General features: G+C 39.2%; 2 protein-coding genes across 3 annotated transcripts in view; both read left to right on the top strand.

Moving 5' to 3' along the window:
* CPD (carboxypeptidase D) overlaps window positions 1-8,452 on the top strand; it is a 66,411-nt gene extending 57,959 nt beyond the window's left edge. The window contains exons 18-21 of the mRNA XM_049859761.1: window positions 1,311-1,442; window positions 1,967-2,152; window positions 2,438-2,537; window positions 4,357-8,452. Of these exons, the coding sequence (XP_049715718.1) occupies window positions 1,311-1,442; window positions 1,967-2,152; window positions 2,438-2,537; window positions 4,357-4,583 (645 nt within the window). The 3' untranslated portion in view covers window positions 4,584-8,452. The remainder of the gene's footprint in view (window positions 1-1,310; window positions 1,443-1,966; window positions 2,153-2,437; window positions 2,538-4,356) is intronic.
* Window positions 8,453-16,785: 8,333 nt separating this feature from the next.
* Window positions 16,786-24,855, top strand: part of GOSR1 (golgi SNAP receptor complex member 1) — a 57,196-nt gene continuing 49,126 nt past the window's right edge. Inside the window, exons 1-4 of one of the 2 annotated variants that reach the window (XM_049860027.1) lie at window positions 16,786-16,889; window positions 19,252-19,366; window positions 23,214-23,301; window positions 24,049-24,156. In XM_049860027.1, the coding sequence (XP_049715984.1) occupies window positions 16,859-16,889; window positions 19,252-19,366; window positions 23,214-23,301; window positions 24,049-24,156 (342 nt within the window). In that variant the 5' untranslated portion in view covers window positions 16,786-16,858. Of the gene's footprint in view, window positions 16,890-19,251; window positions 19,373-23,213; window positions 23,302-24,048; window positions 24,157-24,855 lie in introns of both variants that reach the window. The other variant, XM_049860025.1, reaches the window with a different exon arrangement.

The raw sequence follows: 24,855 nt of genomic DNA, 5'->3' as shown, positions 1-24,855 counted from the left end.
CTGACAGCATTGTAATTGGTTGTCCATCACTTCAAGTTAGTCAAGAGTTGTAGCAAAGGAGCGGTTAGCTGGTCAGTTCACATGTGCAACCAGAAATTGACTTCTTCCCCATCTCTGCCTGCCTTCCCAGCTTTCTTTATTTACTAAGAGCTTAGTATGTGTGAAGCACTTTGTTGTATGGGATATAGTGATAAATAAAATATATCCCCAGCCCATTTTACAAATAACTATGTTACAGAATTGATTGATTTGATCTTAAAGAGTGCAACTTTCAATGTGCTATGAGAAATCAAAGACAGGAAAGGTTATACCTAGTCAGCGATGTGACCTTCTCTTCACAGAGGAGATGGCATTTGGGATACAGAGATGGTGAGGCAAGACCTTCCAGAAGGAGAAAGCAGTAAGGGCAGTTTAATTAGAATGTGGGATATAATGGAGAGCAGCGAAAAACAAGAATGGAATTGGATGTTGAGTGCTTTGTTTTACTAAGGGGAAGCCACTGAAGGGTTTGAGCTGGGATATAGTGACATAATCCAAGTTGTGTCATGGGAAAATCAGTCTCTTAACAGTGAGGTAAGATAGATTGTAGGAAGGGGAGACTGGTTTAGAATAGTCTAGACAAGAAGTAATGAGGGCCTATGCTAGGGTAGTGGGAGTGGGAGTGGAGTCAAGGGATGAAGTTTCAGAAATGTAGAAGAGGTGGAATTGATGCAAATTAGGGAATGATAAAGAAGGCAAAGACAAAAGATTTCAAGTCTGTGAGAAAATGAGTTAATGGCATTAAGTTGGGAACATCAGGAAAAAGAATAGGTTTTGGGGAAAAGATTGCAAGTTAGGTTTTTAAACCTGTCCAAACAGACTTCCTGTGCCTGGATAAATGCTACACTACGCACAGTGTCTCTTGTCACCAGCAAGCTTCAGGTTGAGGGTAACAGTCCTTGCTTCTACCTCCAGAGGTAAAGTTCCAGGGTTTAGAGGGAAGCTGGCCCTCTGCATGTACTTATTTATTCATTTATCCAGCAACCCCTAAGAAACCCCTTCTACTTGCCAGGCACAGTGGAAAGCACTGGAAATATAAATTAGACATAGTCCCTGTTCTCAAGGAACTCACTATCTCTTAGGAGCTGTCACATTTGTAGCTGATTATAATGCAGAGTGGTTTATTTATATTTGCCACAAAGTGCTTTAGAAATTTTTTGTTTACATCGCCCAAGATTTCTTTTTATTCCATTTATTCCTTCTGTTGCATTACAAAACCTTACTTTTATTTATTTATTTTACTACATTTATTTTTGCATTTTGTATTATAGGATTATAGTGTCACCTATGGCCACTGTCCGGAAATCACAGTGTACACAAGCTGCTGCTACTTCCCTACTGCAGCACAGCTCCCCTCCTTGTGGGCAGAAAATAAAAAGTCTCTTCTTAGCATGTTAGTAGAGGTGAGTCTTTCCCTTTTCACTGAAAGCAAACCCCAGGAATATGTTCAGTGAAAACCTTTATCAAAACATTTTTTTAATCTTTTACCAAAAAAAAAATCTCTACTGTTTACTTTCAATTTATATAAATAGGAGAGTTCTCACCATTTTATATTGCCTGAGTAGATGCCATGAGTTCAGAAATCTAGAATCTGCTGTAACTGAGGTAATTTGGCCTTGTGAGTGTTGCAGGTTCTTTAATTTGACAAGGTTACTGGCAGCAGTGAACTATGGTGGAAAGGAAATCACTGAAGGCAACAGAAGATTTGGGCTCCAACACTTCAGGCTTTGGCCGTATCAGGTTCTCTTTTCTCTTGTCTCTCTACCTCTTTGACTCTGAAGCAGTGAATGAGTAACAAAACAAGGTCCGAGTCAGGAGGGAGGAATAATAAGCCCAGTCGTGTTTCTCTTTTTATCATGCCTCAAGCTGTTGACCCTAGAATACCTGGCATTATGAATATACGTTTGTATTTTAAACTTTTTTTCAGGTTCACAAGGGAGTTCATGGATTTGTCAAAGATAAGAGTGGGAAACCAGTCTCTAAAGCAGTCATTGTACTCAATGAGGGAATAAAAGTGCACACAAAGGAGGGAGGCTATTTCCATGTACTGTTAGCCCCAGGCTTCCATAACATCAATGCTATCGCTGATGGATACCAGCAACAACATTCACAGGTAAGAAGCTCAGACTGAGTAGCATCATGTCACTTGTATGTTTAATAGTACTTTTATTTTATTTTGAAACTTTTGTTAGAAAGCCTGAGAGGTATAAAGAAACAATAAAAAAAAAAAAGTGTGACTACCTCTTGATTACGTTACCTTTGGTTACAGAAGGGAAACTGGCAGATTTTTGTTTATTTTGGTTGACAGTGAATCATCTCCTTGGTTGCTATAAAGCCCCAGGAACACAGTATACTTAAGTAAACTTTTTCATGACTCTGACACTTTCTATCCTTCTAGGTCTTTGTGCATCATGATGCTGCTAGTTCTGTGGTAATAGTCTTTGACACAGATAACCGGATATTTGGTTTGCCAAGGGAGCTTGTGGTAACTGTATCAGGTAAAGAAAGAAATCTTAGCTTTTAGTAGTTGAAGGTAAAACCAGTCTTGACATTTGTTTGAGGGTAGATCACGCCTGTAATCACCTGAAGCTAATCACTTTTCTTCTAATGTCTCCTGATCTAAACCTGATTTTCCTGGCACACTGTTTTTCTGCATGTTCTCATGACTTGCCCCTTCATTTTTCCAGGTGTGTACTCAAATGTCACCTCCACAGAGAGCCTTCCCCGATTACTCTAGCTAAAATACTACCCCTGTCACTATCTCCACCCCACCTTTTTCAATTATACTACTTATCACTAACTGACATTGTATTACATACTTTCTCACTTATTTTGGTATATTCAGTCTCTCCCACCAAAACATGTTGTTGTTGCTGTTGTTAATTGCTGTTGAGTCAGTTCCAACTCATGGCAACCCCAGGTGTGCAAAGTAGAGCTGCTCCATAGTACTTTCAAGGCTGTGACCTTTTGGAAGCAGAGTGCCAGACCTGTCTTCCAAGGTGCCCATGGGTGAGTTCAAACCACCAACATTTTAGTTAGTGATGGAGCACTTAACTGTTTGCGGTACCCAGGGACTTCCACTAAACAAAAAAAAAAAATAATAAGCTGTATACATAAAGGAGTTTATTTGTATCCCCAGAGCCTAGAACCCTGGTTGATACATAATAGGTCTTAATGAATAGTTGTCGAGTGAATGAATGATTTGCTTTATATTAAGGTCATAAGTTCCCTGAACTTTCATTTATATTAGTTCCGTTTTTCCAGGATCCAGGAAGGAGGAAATACTTATTTCTCTCAGGGTTAATTAGTGCCATTGCTTGAATTACTGAAAGGTTAGGAGGAAAAAAAAAATAGGTGGTAAAATAACAAATACCCTTTGTATCACTATTTGACACAAAGAACTTTGGTTTATTTCTAAGTACAATTTGGACTTCAGGCAAAGTAACCAAGTTTTATTTAATAGTGTGGAAGGGAGAAATACTTAGTTGAAAGAAAGTGGTATATTGGAAGCTTGGCCAAATCCTAGGGCCTGTTGTGACGTGTTTATTCGTAGGTTGAACCAGATAAAATATGAATAACTTAGTGGTTAAAAATACAGCATCTAGGATTCAGCCATAGTTTTAAATCTGGCTGTGCCATATATTAGCTACCATGAACTTTATTATGATTATTTATGTTACTAAGATTCCTATTTTGATAGTTAACCTTATGTAGAAATACTTAAATGAGGGATTTTGGATGAGATGAAAATTTACTGGAAAAGAAAAGTAGAAGTCATTAATTGGGGGGGGAAAAAAAAAGGTTGTAGAACAGTACCAAAAACCAAACCCAACCCAGTGCCGTCGAGGCGACCCTATAGTGACCCTATAGGACAGGGTAGAACTGCCCCATACAGTTTCCAAGGAGCGCCTGGCGGATTCAAACTGCCGACCCTTTGGTTAGCAGCCGTAGCACTTAACCACTACGCCCCCAGGGTTTCATTTAAGCAGTATGCAATTTCATTGTGGGAAAAGGAAAAAAAAATACCTGTGACATATGCGTAGCCAAAGATCTGGAGAAACATGCGCTAGGGTCATTAATGGTGATCTCTGGGTAGTAGAAATGTGAAGACGTAGACGGTTTTAGTTTTTGGTATTTTTGTGTATCCATATTTTCTAATTTTGTATACTGTACACCTACTGTTTAATAAAACAGTTGTTTCAAATGCATGAAATAAAAATAAAACAAGGGGCATATTATAAAATTGCTGTTGTAAATAGCTGTCTGTTTATAGCCTTAGAGTAGAGCACCACTCACATGGTGGTTATTGTTTGGCAGGTGCCACCATGTCAGCATTGATCCTAACAGCTTGCATTATTTGGTGCATCTGCTCAATCAAGTCTAACAGACACAAAGACGGCTTTCATCGGCTCAGACAGCATCACGATGAGTATGAAGATGAAATTCGTATGATGTCAACCGGCTCAAAGAAATCCCTCCTAAGCCATGAGTTCCAGGATGAAACGGACACTGAAGAGGAAACACTATATTCTAGCAAACACTGAAACACACAACTGTGCATATCTCCCAGCATAAGTACCAAGCAAAATTACCGTCCCTATTGGGAGACACTGCATTAAGAAGAGAGACTGTCTTGCTTCTTCAAAGAGCTCTGGGAAGTTAACTTGCTAAATTTGTATTCTTGAGAATTTTTGAACTTCCCTTCCTTAAAGTACTCTTATCTGATTTCTATTTATGCAGCAGAGATGGGACAGCCACTTTGTTTTTCTCTTTAATTTAAGATAAGCTGTTTGGAGCTTATGTAACTGCATAAGCCAACTAGTGGATGTTGTATTTCGCACATCAGGTGTTTGCTAATGGCTTTAGCTTTTTTCTTTATTTTAAATGGCCAAAAGAATCCAGCAACATTAAGGCAGGGACAGCGGTCAGAATCTGACATAAAGCTTTAAAAACTCAAGGTTTTCTCAACCTATTGAGGAGTACTTTTCTCTGGTTATTAAATAGCTGGAGTTTCTCTTATTATTCAGGTTTAATGGAGGTTGAATTGATTTTTAAACATATATAACATTAGGAAATGAATAAATGGGCTTCTGCTTTGGCTTTCTACCTGTTCCAAGGCTAGATCAGAACTGGTGGGCTGTGCTCTAAGCAGGATTTCACTACCTCTCTTGTAAGGTTTAGCAAAGTTCTAAATCTCCTCATTTTAAGGGAGAATCTGTTGACTTTGTTGTGAAAAACCTAAGTGTCCATTTGAATGGAGCTGAGAGAGATCTAGCAACAGCTAAAACTCGTTGCCTATCTTTTAACTCAGTAAAAACCCACAGGTGCTGCTGCTGTTATCTGTGAAGCACTAGATTATGCTAGGAATGTCTAATTCTTTAATATTTCCTAAATTTGAACCTTTTTCTATGTTGTACACTTATGGTTTTCAGATACCCAGCAACCTACAACATCTATATTCTACTGAAAACATCTGGCAGTATGGAAGAGACCAACTTGCACATTCTTAACCTACTTTTGAACATGAAATACCTACACTTCATGCTCCAGCCCAAGCCTAAGCCCAAGCCTGAAATACCACACTAATCATGAAATAGTTCGGCCAATCTGGTTCGCAGAGGCCTCTGCAAATGACTGATTTCTTTGTCCTAAATTCCATTTGACAGTCTCTTTTTGATAAACCAATTTTGTTAAAAATTCAGTTGAAAGCGTTTAAATATGGCTCCCTCCATTAAAAAGTAAACTGTGGACTGCCGTGTGATATAACACTGTTATTGCAAAGGCCTGAAAGATGTGCGTTTTATTGTGTCTCTTGAATCATGCTGTTAAATGAAAATGATGCTTTCTGTAAGTATGAGTTTTACCAATGATCTAATGGTTTAATACCTTTGAATGTTTTAACAGCCAAGTTGCTGCTTAACTTGTACTAAATGAGGAGATCAAAAAACTTCCTCTCATCTTTTCAAATTGTATTCTGTATCCAGTTATGTATCAGTCATCCCAATGCCTTCATGTGGAGTGATTTACCACCCACTTAGGTCATTCAACAAAGTTTTGTGTGGCATGCATCCAAAGTGGCTTATAAAAAGAGATTTGGTTCGGCAGGCATAATGAGGTCATGACACTTGTTAATGAGTATCTGTGATAAATTTGAGTAGTTCGAGGTTAAACCATTCTAGTATTAATCCTGGTATTAGCAACTCTAAATTCTGAGCCCCTGCTCCTCCCTTTCCCCAGACCACATATACAGAATAGAGTTTGTCGGGCGCTGATAGTTAATGCAATAGACATGATTTCATTTCTCCTAATAATACTTTACATTTTCTTTAAAGGGGTAGTGTGGTGGTGTTGCTCTTTTTCAGCTTTATTTTTAAGAGTGCTAACCCCACAAGGTTACTGGGTAACCCCACAAGGGTCCTAAGAGTGGCTGCTTTGCTTGGGACATTTCTGCTCGAAATGAAACAAAGTTGATGTGACAGCATTTACTTTATTAACATTGGTCTTCACTGGAGGACACCTTTTAAATTTCTCTCTCCCTTAAACAGTCTTTAACTGTACATCTCAGTGGCTGGAGGTCTTGCCTTTTAAGCATGTGTAAAATTTGTTTAGAAAAAAACGTGCAAATGTTTCTTTCAGTAATTTTTCCTGAAAGGAAAACCAAACTCTGATATAATTCTTGACTCTTTAATGAATTTCTTAATAATGCTGTCATGCTAGAAAACAAGGCCTTCTCAACCAGTGTTACCTATTAACATGAATGTACAGGATCCATGACTACTGTGTTCTCGGCCCTGCTTTGTCTGTTATTTGTGGATCTAATTTGTTAGATTAGATCACATTAACTGCCTAGACATTGAAGCCATATGGGATGGGATATGTGTTTCTTCAGTGTTTCTTCTAGAGGCTTTCCATTTCCTTGGAGTCATGGAGGCAAGTAAGTATTACAGTATTAAGAAATTTGCCCAAATCTGGATTGTGCCTTTCTTTACTCACAAGGCATGGTTTTTGTCCTGGTGATCATTTTGTAAGCCTTCTTCCCTCCCGGCTCCTTAATAAAATCAAAGTGATTGAAGAGGTGATGCTCGAAGTGTCTGCTTGTATAAATATTCTTGTTGTGATATGTGGTTCAGTAAGGTGGGCCCAGGTAATTTCAGAAGGAAAGACCCTAGAGTTTTGATGTACTTTGCTGAGTTACCTGGGTAGTGATTGGCATCCTGTCCAGTTGAGGAATCTTTGAAATTCTCATTGAAGAGAATTTCCCCTGGAACTTAATCATCCTCCAGAAAAGAAATATATTGTCTATTTTTTAGCCCAGTGTGACCGATTGGTTAATCTTTGGTAACTTTCATCTGAATGGGGTTTGCTAACTTAATGAATACTGAATGTAAAAGCTAACTTATGAGTTGACAAATAAATAATACCTGAGTTTATTGTGTTCCTGAGCTAACACCAGGTTGTTCAGTAATCATCACCTGACCTCCATTTCCATTTATTCTCAACATTAAATGGTTTTATCTTCTTGTTTCCCGAAATGCACTTGTGCCAGGTTTTGTCCCTGCTGTATTAAAGACCTCCTGACTATGAATGCTGTAATCGGACCCTATGTTACGGTTCTTTGCTGGGATTGTTTTCAACAGTAGCAACTTAACATCTCCCATATATACTTTTGCTTTATTGTTATTACTAAAAATTCCACTATGGCTGATGTTCAGTAATTTTTTGTCTACCAACTGTTTGATAACTCTTTGGATTTCAGATTTGTGTAAAGCAGATTTTTGTAGGGTGATTAGGGTCCTTGATGAATGCCAACTGAATTTGGATTTCCAGTTGGTGAAGAAATCTCACCCAATACCCACTTATCCTCTTTTTTAGCAATAACTAACTAACATTCCACTTGATTTTCAGAATATTGTTCTGGTTGATTTTGATTTGACAGAACATATTATGAAATTTGAAAGGTTACCATTTTGAGGCAATTGGATATAAATTATGTAAATATATATGATTATGATTTTTATAAATGGCATAACATGAATGTACTACCTACATTCTTTGCTGGCCATGATGCAGTTTTTCTGGAGGTATGACATACAGTATTTTTGTATAGTCAGATTAAAAATCAATTTTTCACCTCCATTTTTTCAGAATGACACCCCCTGGCTCCGTAACAATCTATAGCTACTTAGATGATGTGCCCAACACCCATTCATCTCAAGTGCTTCAGTTTTTGTTTATTTCATGCACTGTGCCTTCAAAATGAAATTTTTAAAAGGGACTTTAAGTGAAGTTGAATAGTACTTTTAAAAAGTCGATCTGTGTAATATATGTGAAATCTAACTGTAATGAGGTCCATTCTGTTTTTTTATATGTAAACAGATGTACTAATCCTGTATAAACGTTATTTTATGATGTTTGTCTTTGTGTTTTGTCTCATAATCTTTTTTCACCATAACCAGTAGACCAGAAAAAGTTACAGTCCAATTCGAAAGTTATGTATTTAGGTTTTCTATCCTTTGGGGAAAAAATAGTGCCAGGCCAGGAATACAGGTGTCACTTGTAGATTATTTCTGTCTTCATGCATTAACTCAAAGTAAAACTATGTTTTTCAAATAATCATATCATATAGTGGTCATAGTTCTTTTTTCTGGTTGTGGTGGTGGTATTCAGTGCCATCACATCGGTTCCAACTCATAGCAAACCTTTGTACAACAGAACAAAACACTGCCTGGTCCTGCGCCATCCTCACAGTCATTATGTTTGAGCCCACTGTTGGCAGCAACTGTGTTAGTCCATCTCGTTGAGGGTCTTCCACTTCCTGGTTGTAGCTCAGCTAAATTAATATATACCCAATCACTCCACAATGACCACCACAAAGTTAGCCATTGAAAGGTTTATATACCATTTTAAACTTATTTGTTTAAAAAAAATTATTCTTTTATCTAGGTGAAGCCCAGTTAGAATAATGTGTTCTACCACTTTTAGGCACAGTGATGATGAATTCAGTATCCCTCAAAATTCATTTAGCAACAATTTATTGATCCTGCTACTCCAATGGGAATCGAGAAACCAAAGTTATATAAGAAACATGGTCTCTTGCTAACAAGGAACTCATAGTCCAGGCTAGAGAAATGAAAATGGAAATAAGCTATTCTTCACTAGTGATTGGTTCCTCTAAAAAGAAAACCTCTACTCTAGAGGAACCATAGAGGTTCAAGCATGGACTTTGAAGTTGGAGTCATCTATGATTAATTCCTGGCTCTGCCACTTGCTTCCTGTGTGACCTTGTATTGCACAAGTTTCTTACCTTCTCTGAGTCACAATTTCTCTACTGGTTAAGGAATAATACCAGATAGGATTGTAATGGGAGTTAAATGAAATAATATTAGTGAAGGGTCAACATATTTGACTCAGAACTGAACACCCACAGTAACTAGCTTTATTTTCCTTCATTTTCTGATCTCCTTGAAAGGAAATTTTTGTTTTTCAAATATACAAACAAATAATCTGTTTACAGATAGTCTCTCTCTCTTTTTTTTTAATTTAGGAGAACTTTCTAGATAGGAATACTAAAATTTTGAAAGCCATGAAGTTTTTCATTATGCAGTTTAATAGATGGTCTGTTACATGGCAGTAAAGTTTAAATTGTGCCAAATGCTTCATATTTCTTTTTAAATGAACTTAAGTTATATTTATGCTTTGTCAACGCAAACAGCCTTACTTAAGGGTTATAGGTAGGTTCTCCAAAGTTTGAAAGATTTTTCTGATTTTCTCTCAGGAGTTTTCTCACAACTGAATCAAGAGCAGTAATCTACTAGAGTAATGTTTTCAGTTTTTCAGATTTCTAGGAACTGGTTGTTCTCAGCAAAGTAAACACAATGTGCCATGGTAATACACCAATAAATTATGAATAAGTGCCACCGTGTAGGTCCTCATTTCTTCTCACTTGCGGTTAGAATGCAACTGATTCGGAGCTACTTCTTGCTCACCTGAGATAAATACACCCTTAAGTATTGCCCACAATTTAAAAGCAATGAAATTGGCAAATAAAGCCCAATTTTAACTTTAATATCAAATTTATACCTACATTTAATCAGTGTAATGTTAAAGGCACGCATACTATTTCTTTGGCCTTTTGGCTCGGGTCAAAAGACATCCTATTCCCTGTTACATTATAAACCAATATAGAAGAGATACACAAGAATGAGATAAATTGGCATACACAGAGTAGAAAGCCATTCAAGTTTAGAGGTCAGCCTGGAAGAAGATTAAACCAGAAGGGTGAGAAGGTTTACTTGATTAGATTGAAGGCAAGGTAGTTGGAAGTAGGGTTAAATTAAGTGGGATACTTCAAGGTCAATAAAGCTGGACAATTTATTGATTCCGTTAGAAGCAATGAAGAGGCAGTAGTAATGTAATCAAAGCTGTAGGTGGAAAATAAGAACATCAAGTGGGGAAATTTAGGATGAAACAAGTAGAAAGATCACAGATTAAATGGTAATTGTTATGATAACATGGAGTATGCTCTATGATTAAGGAGTCACTGAGGTCGAGCCAAAGTGAAGGAGTATCTAATTGCTATATCTGAACCAGAGGAGCCCTGGTGCCACAGTGGTTAAGTGCTTGGCTGCTGACCAAAAGCTCAGTGGTTTGAACACACAAGTTGCTATGCAGGAGAAAGGTGTGGCAGTCAGCTTCTGTAAAGATTTACAGCCCTGGAAGCCCTGCAGGACAGTTCTACTCTGTCCTATGCGGTTGCTATAAATCAGAATCAACTTGATGGTATTGGTTTTTTGTATCGGAACCACTAGTAATTCTGAGTACCTGAAATTATTCCAATATTTACGATTTACTTATGTACCGCATGGCTCCTAAATTTTTCAAGACCAAACAGGCTTTTGATTTAGCTTCTGGAAGATGTGAGATGGCCAGGAGAATAGATCCTAAAAATAGGGAATGGAATAGATAGACGAGAAAAAAAGTAAAGCAGACAGAAATCAACTTCAAAGAATTAGCAGTTTGACTAAGAAGTGACTGACTACTCACTACCAACAATGGAAGCCAAAGTACTATGAAATTATACTTTGAACGTGCTGGGAAAAACATCAAATAACTTTCAACGTCGAATTCTATATTGAACATTTCAAGAATGAAGTTAAAATTCCAGGTAGCTGAAAACATTGATGGCAATGTCTCTCAGTATTTTCTCACAAAACAATAACAAAGAACAAGAAGAAAAAAGTAAATCTATGCAGAAACCACACTCTCAGTGTAATTTGAAATCAGAGAATTTCAAAACTTCAAAATAACTGAATAAAAAGAGAAACATCACCAAATCTCAGTATGTGTTCTCACATGCCTGCTCCAACCCAGCCCCACCACAAGGCTCTATGGAAGCATTAGGCCAACAGAAAAATGCAAGGAAAACAAAGTGTTCAGCAAAAGGGCCCAAACTAAAACCTAAAACTGCCAGGAAGACTATGTACACCCAAAATCTGAATGCTTTAAAAACATAACCAAGCAGATCAGAGGAAAGGGACTTCAAAGTAAACACAATTTAAAGGGACAGATGTGATTTAAAGGGGCAGCCCTTGAAACACATAGCATCAGGTAGGAAACTTCAATGGCTACACATTAGGAGTAAGGGCTAACCGGAAATAGACCAGATTTACAAACCCAGAAGCCCAGTTTGGGATTACTTCCACCCCATACAGGCTTAAGATGATCGTCCCCTATGCGAACTGCCTGCAAGAAGCAGCGTGGTACCTTCTGTTTGGAGAAAGACAATGTCATCCAGAAACTCAAATGTTTACTACAAATTTTTGCCTGTAATATACAGTATCTAACCAAGAGTCATGCTTAATATCAGAAAAGATTAAATGATAAAATCAAGAAAAAAAGATAATACAGATTTTTGAGTTATCAATCAGAAACCTTAAAATAATGATGATGAATTAAAAAAAACTAGAAGACTAGAAGAATTAGAGCAGAGAATTCAAATCTATTAAAAAAAACAGAGACTTTTGGTTCTGGACAAGATGGAGTAGATGTACTTCTTCCTATTTCTTTCACTAAGTACAATAAAAAACCTGGACATTACACATAAAACAAAGTCTCTGAGAACTGGAGAAGATGGCAGACCAGCTAGAAACCTCAAGATCCAGCAAAGGACTGTGTTAAGTTACCTGGGTTTTCTTTTTGCCTCATTTACCCCATAATGGGCGCCAGAAAAACTGGCAACCGGGAAATGCCAAAGGATGCAGAACAAAAAAGCCTAAAGAAAAGCCTGCTCTCTCTAGCCAAAGGACTAGGAAAGGGATAGCCTAGCAAGACAGAATACTTTTAGACAATAACTGCACAACTCCCACTAAATGCCACAGAAATAACAGAAGCTCCCTCGCCACCTGCTGGGAAATGCTGAGTGGGAGCCTAGACTTATCATCCTCACCTGGCTTGTCTTAGTTGTCTAGTGCTGCTATAACAGAAATGACACAAGTGGGTCACTTTAACAAAAAGAAAATTATTTTCTCACAGTTTAGGAGGCTAGAAGTCCAAATTCAGGGTGCCAGCTCTAAGGGAAGGCTTTCTCTCTCTGTTGGCTCTGGAGGAAGGTCCTTGTCTCTTCTGAGCTCCTGCTCCTGGGCAATCTTTATGTGGCTTGGCATCTTTTGTCCACCATCTCTGCTTGCTCACTTTCTTGTTTAATCTCCTTTATTTCTCAAAAGAGACTCAAGACACACCCTACACTAATCCTGCCTCATTAACATAACAAAGAAACCCATTCCCAAATGAGATTTTAAGGCATAAAAAAAATAGAGGCTAGGATTTACAACACACATTTTGGGGGACATGATTCAATCCTTAAGATGGCTGTAATGTAGCAGTCCTCCCTTCCTGCCTGTGTAGTGTCAAAGAAGTGGGAATCCCTGGCTTTTACCACTTCCCAGAGGTAATGAGATCCCCTGCTGAGGTGTCAGTGGAGGAGCTTTTATGAGGCACTCCACAAAAACCAAACCCATTACTGGTCAAGTCGATTCATAGCATAGCGACCCTATAGAACAGAGCAGAACTGCCCCATGGGGTTTCCAAGGTGCACCTGGTGGATTCGAACTGCTGCAAAAGACCTCTTTAAAGTGTTAAAAAAGCAAAGATGTCACTTTAAGGACTAAGGTGTACCTGACCCAAGCTATGGTGTTTTCAATCACCTCAGATGCATGCAAAAGCTGGACAATGAAAGAGGAAGACCAAAGAATTGATGCCTTTGAATTTTCCTGGTGAAGAATGTTGAATATACTGTGGAATGCCAGAAGGACGAACAAATCTGTCTTGAAAGAAGTAGGGCCAGAATGCTCCTTAGAATCAAGGATAGTGAGACATCTTCTCACATATTTTGGATACGTTGTCAGGAGGCACCAGTCCCCGAAGAAGGACATCATGCTTGGTAAACTAGAGAGTCAGTGAAAAAGGGGAAGACCTCAACAAGATAGACTGACACAATGGCTGTAACAATGGGCTCAAGCATAACGACGATTGTGAGGATGGTGCAGGACCAGGAAGTGTTTCGTTCTGTTGTACATAGGGTCACTATGAGTTGGAACTGAACTCGACAACAACATACATAGCCGGGCTGTCAACGGAAGGCAAGGGGGAGCCTGAACTTCTACCCCCACCTGGCAGTAACAAGACAATTACCCATTCCCCTGGCAGCACAGTGTCAGAGAAGGCCTGCTAAAACAGAAGATTTAAATAAAATTCAGAGTCTCTTAATACCAAAAATATCCAGGATTCAATAAAAATTCACTCATAACGAGAACTTAGAACATTTCAACTTGAATGAGAAAAAACAATCACCAGATGCCAACATCAAGATGACACTAATGTTGGAATTCTCTGACAAGGATTTTAAAGCATTAAAATTGAAATAAAGGCCCAGCAATCTACTTCCAAAAAATCAGCCACTGAAAACCTTATGGAGCACAGTTCTACTCTGACACACGTAGGGTGACCATTAATCATGGTTGACTCAATTATGTTTTTTTTAATAATTAAGATACTTCAATGAGCAATTATAAACAAGTCTAAAACAAATGAAAAAAAAGTCTCAGCAAAGAAATAGCAATAAAAAGAGCCAAATGGAAATTTTAGATCTGAAAAATGCAACAATTGAAATAAAAACTCAGTGGATAGGCTCAAGGGTAGAATGGAGGGGACAGAGGAAAGAACCAGTCAACCTGAAGATAAAACAATAGTAATTACCCAGTCTGAACAAAAGAAAAAATAGACTTAAGAAAAAGAGCAGTGCCTCAAGGACCTATGGAGCTCTAACAAAAGATCTACCACTCATGTCATCAGAGTCTCAGAAGGAGAGGAGAAAGAGTATAGGACAGAAAAAGTATTCAAGGAAATAATGGCTGAAAAATTCCCAAATTTGGTAAATGACATAAATCTAAGATTTAAGATGCTGAGCAAACCCCAAACAGAATAAACTCAGAAATATACTCAAAGACACATCATAACCTTCTGAAAAGCTACAGTAGAACAACAATTTGAATAACAACCAATTTCTCAACAGAAACTAAGACAGGAAACAGAAGGGCCCCCAAATCTGCAAACAAAGTGACGAGAAATGGGCCAGGGCGCAGAAAAAAACAAAGCCATTCCCCAGAACAATGGGGCAGGGTATCAGAAAATAGCCTGCAAACTTCTTTAAAGTTGTCTTTCAGAAGCAACTGGGGAAAACCAGCCCCAGGGACATGCACAGAACATCCACCTGTGACTGCTGTGTGACCTTCCACCAGGGGCAGTGAGGGGCTGCAGCAGCAGCTGCTGGGAGACAGTGCAGGCGGGACACCCCATAATAAGTCCTGCTATGAATCCCAGAGGCCTCCAGGACAGGAGTCATCTTGGAAAGCTGCTTCTCGTACACCATAGTTAACATATCCCCGCCTATGTCCGTGAATAAACATGAATCTTTTCCCACCCAAGAACTTTTAAAAACCCCAAATGCTTTTTTTTTGTTCTGTGAAATGGCGGTAAGTGTTGCTTTAGGCCCTCCTCGTCTCCGCTTGCAAGGCTCTTCAATAAAGCTTTGCTCATGTGGAAAACTCTCCGTGCCTCACCTGCTCGTTCTTGAGCAATGAGAGGCAAGAACCCTTATTCCTGTAACAAAACCATAGATGCCAAAAGGAAATGACATAACATTTTTCACTTGTTGAAAAAACAGAACTGTCAACCCTGAATTATCTGACAAAAATACGTTTCAGGAATGATGGGAAATCAAGACAGTTTCAGATGAAGAAAAACTAATAAAATTTATCACCAGCAGACCTACTCTAAAAGAATGGCTAAAGGGAGTTCTTGAAACAGAAACCAAAAACTCGTTGCCATTGAGTCTATTCCGACTCATACTGACCCTATAGCACAGGCTAGAACTGCCCCCACAGAGTTTCCAAGATTCAAACTGCCAACCTTTTTGGTTAGCAGCCACAGCACTGAACCACTATGCCACTAGGGTTTACAGAAACAGAAAGGAAATGATAAAGAATCCTGGAACATCAGGAAGGAAGGAAGATTTACAGAATGAGTAAAAATATGAATAAACACAATAGGCTTTCCTTCTCCTCTTGAATTCAATGTGATCTCAATGAATGTAGAGGAAATATTAAAATCCAATTATAAACGGGAGTAGGTAAAGGGACTTTAGGAATCCCTGGCTAGCTACTAGCCAAAGGCTGGTGATTCGAGCCCATCCAGAGGCACCTTGGAGGACAAGGCCTAGTGATCTCCTTCTGAAAGGAGATCCTTGAAAACCCTATGCAGCAGTTCTACTCTGCACACGTGGGGTTGCCATGAGACAGAATCAACCAGATGGTAACTAACCACAACAACAAAAAGACTTTACAGCAGGTAAAGTTTCTATTCCACCAGTCGTCTGTCAGTTTGTCATACTGTGGTGGCTTGGGTGTTGCTGTGATGCTGGAAGCGATGCCAGCTGTATTTCAAACGCCAGCAGGGTCACTGTGACTAAGACAGACTGGGAAAAAGGACCTGCTATCTATTTCTGAAAAACCTGGCCAGTAAAAACCTTACGAAGAGCAGCAGAACACTGCCTGATACAGTGCCAGAAGATGAGCCCCTGGACAGTGAGCTCACACATAGCAACCATTGTGTGGATGGCCATGCACTGGGCAATGTTTCATTCTGTTGTACGTGGGGTCGCTATGAGTCAGAACTGACTTGATGGCACCTAACAACAACCAAGTTTCCATTTGGTGGCTGGAGGGTAAAGAGGGCTGAGACTAACTGTAAAACAGGGAAAGCGGCCAGTGGAGAAAAACACATATGCCAGAAATACTGGATGACAGAGCACAGGCTGAGATAAGGACGGAGAGGTTGGCCCAGGGAAGAAAAAAGCCTTTAGCACTGAAAAGGGAAGAAGAATCTGGCTGAAGACCCACATTATGAGAGAAGGCCAAGGAAGCTGAAGGAGTTCCGTCTGAGGCTAACTCTTCTCAGTCAAATGAGCCCCTTCTCAGAGAGCAGATTCCGCTGGGTTGAGGGCGAAGATGAAGGTCTGAGGTGTCAAGAGAGGATATTAGCACCAGAGAGACAGGTATTCTGGAAGCATCAGTTGCTAATGCTCGCGTTCTCAGCCTTCTTGCTCAAAAACTGTAAGACAATAAAGTGACCACCAAGTGGCGCTGTCTGCGGAGGCTCACATATCCCATCGGCCCTGGCGCCCCGGGCGGAAGAAGGCGTGAAGGTGGTTCCCTGGCTCGCATCGCCTCTACTCTCCTATCACCACTGACGTTAGACAACAAAAATGGCGGCAGGAACCAGCAATTACTGGGAAGGTGAGAGTGAGGCCCCGGGAGGGTCCCGCCGAGGGGCGGAGGGGCTGAGTGAGGACCGGTCGTGGGGAGGCGGCAGAGGAGAGAGCCGGCCTCCGGGGCGGCCGAGCTGAGGGGCGGGAAGTGTCCGGTGGGAGCCCGGGGGCCTGGGAGCTGGGAGACTGGACGTTCTGGGGCAGGGGTTGGCCTCAGAGGCAGCGGCTCCTGACCCGGCCGGGCGAGCGGGACCCGAGGCAGGGTTTGGGCAGAAAAGGCCGAGAGAAGATGAAAAGGAAGAGGAGCCTGAGTCGCTGAGAGAGAACTGGGTTGAGGGAAAAGCGAAACTCGGACGTAGGGGCTTGGGGTCCGAACTGTGAGAGGAAGCGGGTATTGAGCAAGAAGGTCCCGAACCACTGAGACGGGAGGAGTCCGTGCCTTGGAGATTAAGTCACTGCCGGAAAACTGAGTAGGAAAAGGGAATGGAGCTAGGAAGAGAAATTTGTCAGTCCCGTCCTTCGGGGGAAGTTGTATGAGCAAAATGTCTCCTACTGGGTCCTCTTGGCCGGTTCAGGCTGGGACTTCGAGGATTGGATGTCCAGTCGTGTTTGAAGGCGGAGGAAATAACTTTACCGTCTGCCCTGGAGTCTGGGATCGATTTTGTCAAAAAGAGAAAGTTGAGAGAACTAGTGTGATTTGGCAAGTGCGTTTGTTTAATTCCTGAAAATACGGTCCGATGAAGTAAGCTCACTTAAAACTCGTTTCTGGACCATGGTGATCAACAAAGATCAGAAAAGCCTCACCTCTTTCTTCAGCTGTCTTTGCTGTCCTGCAACTTTAAAATTACTCTTGGAATCGCTTTCCCGTTTTGACCTATTTCCTGTTGCTCCCCAATGGAACCTCGGGAATAACGCAAGTGTGTATGTGTGTTTACATACATGTATAAAACTCAACCGTGCTTTAAAAAAAAAATTATCAATCACTCGGTCTAAGAAATTTAATTCTAAGTTCTTCCCTGCTTGCCTGTCATACTTTCTTTCACTTGACGTTTTCCATTAGAGAAGACAATTACTAAAGTTACAGAGAAGCATGCTTATGATTAGCTTAAAACATGTATTAAAATGCCCTTTTGAAATGTTTTAGCTAGAAAACATGAAGTTACATAAAAGTAGCTACTGGTATCTTTAATGCTTGTTATTAGGGTATGGTTTTTTGAAGCACCATGCTGTGATATTTATAGCTGCTCGTTATTGACAGCCTACTCTAAGCCAGGTGCTTTAGGCATGTGATTATTAATGCATAGAAAAACCCTGAAGCTATGGACTTAAAAGACAGAAAGCTGAGGTTCAGAAGTTAAATAGATTGCCAATAAGTCGCAGCCAGTAAATGACCGATCTGAGATTTGAACTGGGATTTGGTCTGTGGGCAGATAGGCTCCACGATGTCACTCTGCTTTTTACTTCTGATAAGTATATTGAAATAATATTTTGTATTCCTTATTCCTGAAAGATGAGATCCTTACAGCATTCCTTCCTATATTCAGCCCGTTTCATTTTAACCAACACTTCACCATGGATGAGAGTAGTTACATCTAGATGTGGGTTTCGAGACTGTGACTTCTCTCACTCAACCGCTTAGAAGTCAAACTACGATACCGGTTTCTCTCCTGGTTTGCTTCCCTTCTTAAAAACCTGTGCCCTTATTTCCATTGTATTCATATTTGATCTTATCAGTAGCACATTGTTTATTGTTGGTTTCAGCCCCTCCACATTTCTTTCAGTAAGCATATTGAAAGGCAGTTTTTTTTTTTTTATCATTGCCAAAGATCATTTATTTTTTCTTTATGTTCCATCAGTCAGTCATTCTACTATTAAGAAAAGAATCTCATTAACCTAATAAAACTTTGGAATATAAACAGCAAAATCCCTGTCAAAACAGTGATGTTTTCTTTTTTTTTTTATAAATTTAGCTGATAAATTGATGTAATGCTGGCCAGACTATAAACCATATTCAATTGCTTTGTAGTTTGCACTTTCTTCTTATTTCCTCTGAATTATGAAATTGTAGTTATTGCTGTATAAATCATTTTAGGCATGTGAGAACAACATCTTGTTACTGTATAGCTGTCTTTAGAATAAAGCGGAAATTTTGTGTCTTCCACTGCTATTCCTGCTCTTCCCCCTGCCCCTCATCTACAGTTTAAATAAAGGACTAATTTGCTTTCCTGGGTAAATATTTGGTTTCTTCCTTTTAACACTTTTCTTTAAGGAGGAACTAGACCGATAACTGGTTGTTTTCGTAGTTTGTTTCCTTCAGAGCAGCTTTGTGATTTACATGTCTACTGATGGACTTTTTGTGTCTGATCATTTGCTTTTTACTTTTTCTAAAGATCTCAGGAAACAGGCTCGACAGTTGGAAAATGAACTTGACCTGAAACTAGTTTCCTTTAGTAAACTGTGTACGAGTTACAGTCACAGCAGTGCCCGAGATGGAAGACGCGACAGGTATAGGTACTACCAGATTCTGTCTCTTATGCCTTAAACTACGTACTGTGATGTTTTTTAGAGCATTAAAAAATAAGGTAGAATATATAACCTCTGTAACTTGGTCGCTAGGAATCGGAATCAACTCGATGGCAGTGGGTTTGGTTTTTGGGTAACTTGGTCTCTTTGGTGAATTTTTGTTGTTTCTTTTTTTTATCATTGATTTTTAGTGACTTATTAAAATTCTTCATAATTCTTGAAATTAGCATTTATTTAGGATCGTAAGGCAAAAATTGTGACATCGTCAACAGGATAATGCTAGGCATTGACAGTAAGTTTGTATTAGAAATGAGTTTCTAGTTCAACCAGTGTAAGGAAATGTAAATTTGGCCACATTATATTCCTTATATTTTCTAATTGCTAAATGGAAATGAGGAACTAATCAAATGCGAAGTAGACGTGCATATACATACTGCTATTGTAGTGTTTTGGACTAAATCCAAGGCAATGTATACCCTCACTATTAATCAGCAGAGCTATTTTTAATTTTGTTCTTTTTCGAGAAACCAGTGTACTACCATACTGAATGTATGGAAAATGCATTCTTATTTTTGAATCTTAATGCTCACTTTAGGCCATCCACTCGTTTCAAAAAATATTAGGAAATATTTAGGACACTTGAAAGTATAAAGAATAATATAATGAACCCCCATGTAACTTCCCCCATTTAAAAAAATAATCATTGCCAATTCATTAAAGGCCCTGCGTACCCTGCCCTGATGGCATCTCCCTTCTTCTCTCACCATGGTTGTTGTTGTGTGCCATCAAGTCAATTCCAACTTATAGCAACCCTATGGGACAGAGTACAACTGCCCCTAGGGTTTCCAAGGAGTAGCTGGTAGATTCAAACTGCCAAACTTTTGGTTAGCAGCCTGAGCTCTTAATCACTGTGCCACCAGGGCCCCCAAAATAGTAGTGATTTTAATAGCTGACACTTACAGTACTCTTTATGTGTCAGGTATTGTTCTGAGAGCTTTATATAAGTGCTGCTGGGAACGTTTTTTCACAGAATGTTTCTGTATATCTGGGAGTAAATTGATGGTGGAGAGTTTTTAGTTGTTACCGACTCTTTATTTTAGATACTCTTTCAAGGATTGGTGGTGAGTGGGGTATGTTTTTCAGCTAAAAATAGTAAAAACAACAACTGAACTTGGATTTGAACCCACTGAACTTGGATTTGAACCCATGTCTTTCTACCTTCAGAGCCTGTATTCTAAACCCTACTGTATTGTGAAAAAGCCATTTTGACTCTATTAAAAAAAAAAAACAACCAAACTAGTTGCCATCAAGTCGATTCCCACTCATAGCGACTCTATAGGACAAAGTAGAACTGCCCCATAGGGTTTCCAAGGAGCACCTGGTGGATTCGAACTGCTGACTTTTTGGTTAGCAGCTGAACTCTTAAGCACCATGCCACCAGGGTTTCCTTTGACTCTAAGCCAAGTGTTATTCCTTTTTAATAACAGCATAATGGTTGTAAAGATATCAGTGCCAATATATTGACTCATGTGGCCTGAAAGTAAGTTATTGGCATGTAAGGTCGATTGGATTACAGTGCAATGCTTTGGTCTCGTTTTTACTGAGCAAGTAAAGAGAATGAATATTTTTTTCCTACCAATAAACTTATTTTATGATTGGAAATAATCTTTCCTGGATTTAAGTCTCCCACTTGGCTACTGCCAGTGTGTATACAATATTAAAACACCTATTCTTAGGAGGTGTTATTACATCATGCTTTTTCTATGTTCTCCGTGCTTTATGAACTTAATGCTCTTGTGACTCCCTTAAAGGAGAAACTACCTTGAAAACATTCCCTAAGAAATTCAAAAACAAATTGGGACTTACTTTGTTACTTCAGCCTAACTGTTCTTTAACAGACTTAGGCCAGGAGGGTAAAAACCCTTATGTGTATCCTAAAATGTTTTGTTTATTGCCCAGGTTGGAAGCATGTCATAATGAATAAACTCAGCAGTGGCCAAAATTCCCCCCCCCCCCTTTTTTTTGCTCTCTTTATTTCAAGAACTTTAAGGTCTATGAATCATCACACACTTATAAAATGAATTAAATTGAACTGAATCCTAGTATTATGGAGAATGAGTTTTTAGCCATCTCCCTGGCCTCATATATTGTCCTGAGGATGTCTGGTGAATGTGGGAATAACTAGCAATAGAGCTTGCCATCTCATTTATTCATTCAGTTTTTTTAATGAGCACCTGCCATGTGTACTGTTTTAGGCGCGAGGCCTAGATCTGTGACTAAGACATGGCCGTTTCCTTCCTTGTAGAACGTGTATTCTGTTGGCCCATTGTTATGTTTCACATGTCTAGAAGGGGAAATTTTGTTCTAGTGGTAGATAGAGCATTTTTGCCTGGGCCATTCTGGGCGATAACCACAGAACCTTGGGTTGGTTCTGACAAATACTAAAGAACTAAATATTTGTGTATCATGTTTTAGGACAAATAAATTGGAATATTTTAAAAAGAAATATAAATTTGGACCTAGTTAGAGCTAAAAATAAAAATCCTCATCTTTTTGGTTATTACACTGCTTGTTAGTATTACTGTGAAAATGTGTGTGGAGAAGGGAAATGTAGTAACTAAGGTACTGTTTGATGTTGAACTGATAGTTTATCCTGTTTTCATCAGCCACACCCACACCCAAGAATTGTTAGCGGGCAGGACAAAGTCTTCAGTAAGATTGGAGAACATGGTCATTGCCTGGGCATTTAGCTGTGTCCAGTATAATGCAGACCTCCACTGAGCTGCTCATTTGATGGTAGAGCTGCTCATGGAATAATGGACATGAGTCCCCACCTGGGGATTGATGGGGGCTGATGAAGGCTAGTGATTTTCCAGAAGGGGCAAAAGAAACCTTTAGGACATACATTTTTAGAATTTGAATCTGTTAGAAATAAATTTCACTTGTGAAAAGCTAGGTTTCTGACTATTCAGGTTTTAAAGGGTAGTTCAACACATTTTTGCAAAAGAAAACTGAGATTGCATAGTATAAATGGAAATGTAGAGGGCTGGTACTAAAACTTTTTTGCTGGATATGGCTATTTATATTAGATTTAAAGCCAGCTCCTGATTATTCAATAGCTACTTATCCAAACTATGGGTCATTTAAACCTCAGTTTTATTTCTTCTTGGTAAGAGTCAAAGAAAGAAGTGAGAACTTGATTTCAGGCCTAAGGAACCATAATTGCTTTGAAGTAAAAATTTAAAAATATGTATATATATTCTTCACAAATCCCATAACCTAATACATGTTATGGCCCCTCTAATATTCCATACTTCTTAGTTCTACAGTGCTATTTCATATAATTTGTTCTTTTAAATTCAGCATTTAAGTGGGCACTGTCATAACCTAAGTTACTTCCTATCATTTGGGAACCAGTAAACCAGAATTTTGAATTTCTTTATGGAAGATCAACTGTATTACAGCTTGGGAAAATCTCACATTCAATTATATTTTATACTGAGCTTAATATTTGTAGGACATGTGTGATTTATAGGAAAACCTTTATAAAAATTAAAACACACAGTACAGAGGAAGTCAGCACAACTGAAGCTAAGAAGTTTCCTGAACACAACCAAACACTTTGAAGGACAGAGTAGCTGGGGCTGGGATCTGAGGACCATGGTTTCGGGGAACATATAGATAAATTGGCATTAAAAAAAAATTACGAAGAGAGAATGTTCCACTTGACCTCTTCAAAAATAATTACCTTATTCTTTTAAGTATGCTTCAAAGGAGTAGGATTAAGTAATGGATTCCCTTTAATTGAATTTGTCTTTTTTTTTTTTAGTTCTGACACAACACCCCTTTTAAATGGATCAAGCCAAGACAGAATGTTTGAAACAATGGCAATTGAGATTGAACAGCTTTTGGCAAGGGTAAGTGCTTTCTGTTAAATGGCTATTTTTTAAATAACTATTTGTTGTTGGAGCCATGGTGGTGCAATGGTTAAAGCACTCAGCTGCCAACCAAAAAGTGGGGAGTTCGAACCCACCAGCCACTCCCCAGGAGACAGATGTGGCAGTCTGCTTCTGTAAAGATTTACAGCCTTGGAAACACTATACCTGTTGCCGTCAAGTTGATTCGGACTCACAGTGACCCTATAGGGTAGAGCAGAACCGCCCCATACAGTTTCCAGGAAGCACCTGGTGGATTCGAACTGCTGACTTTTGGTTAGCAGCCATAGCTCTTAACCACTGTGCCACCAGCATTTCCTGGAAACCCTATAGGCCAGTTCTACTCTGCCTGTAAGAGTGGCTATTAGTCAGAATCAACTTGATGGTGGTGGGTTTGGGCTTGGTACTTGCTGTTAGATATTGTATTGGTTTATATCAATATAGATATGTTTATTGAAATTACCCATTCATTTAAGGTGTGTGCCTCCCCAGACCACTCGAATTTTTGATAACAGCCATTCCCAAGTCCTATGGATGTTATTTTAGCCTTTGTAGATTATTTGGGAGAAATACTGAATCTTTGCTTGCTACTTCTTGGGTTTTTTTTTTTTTTCCCGCTCCCAACAGAAAAGGTATATAGGCAAATAATCTGCTTTTAGCTATTTACTAGTACTTTCTAAAATATTTTTATTGGCTTTCTTTCTTTCATTCTTTTTTTTTTTTTTTTAGCTTACAGGAATAAATGATAAAATGGCAGAATATACCAACAGTGCAGGTGTCCCCTCCTTGAATGCCGCACTGATGCACACATTACAGCGACATAGAGACATATTGCAGGTAATGTATTGGGCTTGAGATTTTTACATTATCACAGCAGGGTTGGTTTGTTTATTTAGTTGTTTGTTTATTATACACCTTTTATTATCTCCACCCTTACATTTGGGACAGAAATTACCTAGCAAATGTAAAAATATGGTAAACCCTGTTACTGTAAAGAAAAAAAATCAGCGATGAGCCAGCCAAATTCAAGTTTTTGAGTAAAGTCTGCAAATAAACAGTTTTTTTTCCTTGACCCATCACTCCTCCTCACCCACCACACCTGGGCCTTTTCTTGGCTCCTCCCACCTCTTAACTCCGTATTCGGGCTTCCTCCTGACCCTTTCTACCTCCGCTGTCCCCATACCTGCACATCCTTGTGACCTCTCCCACCTCCTTGCCTCCCACACATGACATCTCACAGACCTCTCTCCCTCCTCACTCCCCACACCTGGAATAATGTTGATACCTCCCACTTCTTTACTTCTGGGCATCCCCCCTGCCCCAATTCCTCACTTCCAAAGCCTGTTACAGCAGTTTTCTTTTTTTTTAATCCCTGAATAGGATGTGTGCTAAATTAAATGTGATGCTGTAGAAGTGTGTCTTATTTTAGTTTTTTTCTTCTTGATATAAAATTCTGAACGTGCCTAAATAGCTCTTGCTTTTGTCTCATGAAATTGAATACTATTCATTACTAGATAAATATCCTCCTGAGTTGGG

Source organism: Elephas maximus, chromosome 19, assembly GCF_024166365.1.
Source record: "Elephas maximus indicus isolate mEleMax1 chromosome 19, mEleMax1 primary haplotype, whole genome shotgun sequence".
In the NCBI taxonomy this organism is placed as follows: domain Eukaryota; kingdom Metazoa; phylum Chordata; class Mammalia; order Proboscidea; family Elephantidae; genus Elephas; species Elephas maximus.
The sequence above is the reverse complement of the archived record's forward strand: the minus strand, read 5'-3'. Positions and strand labels throughout refer to the sequence as shown.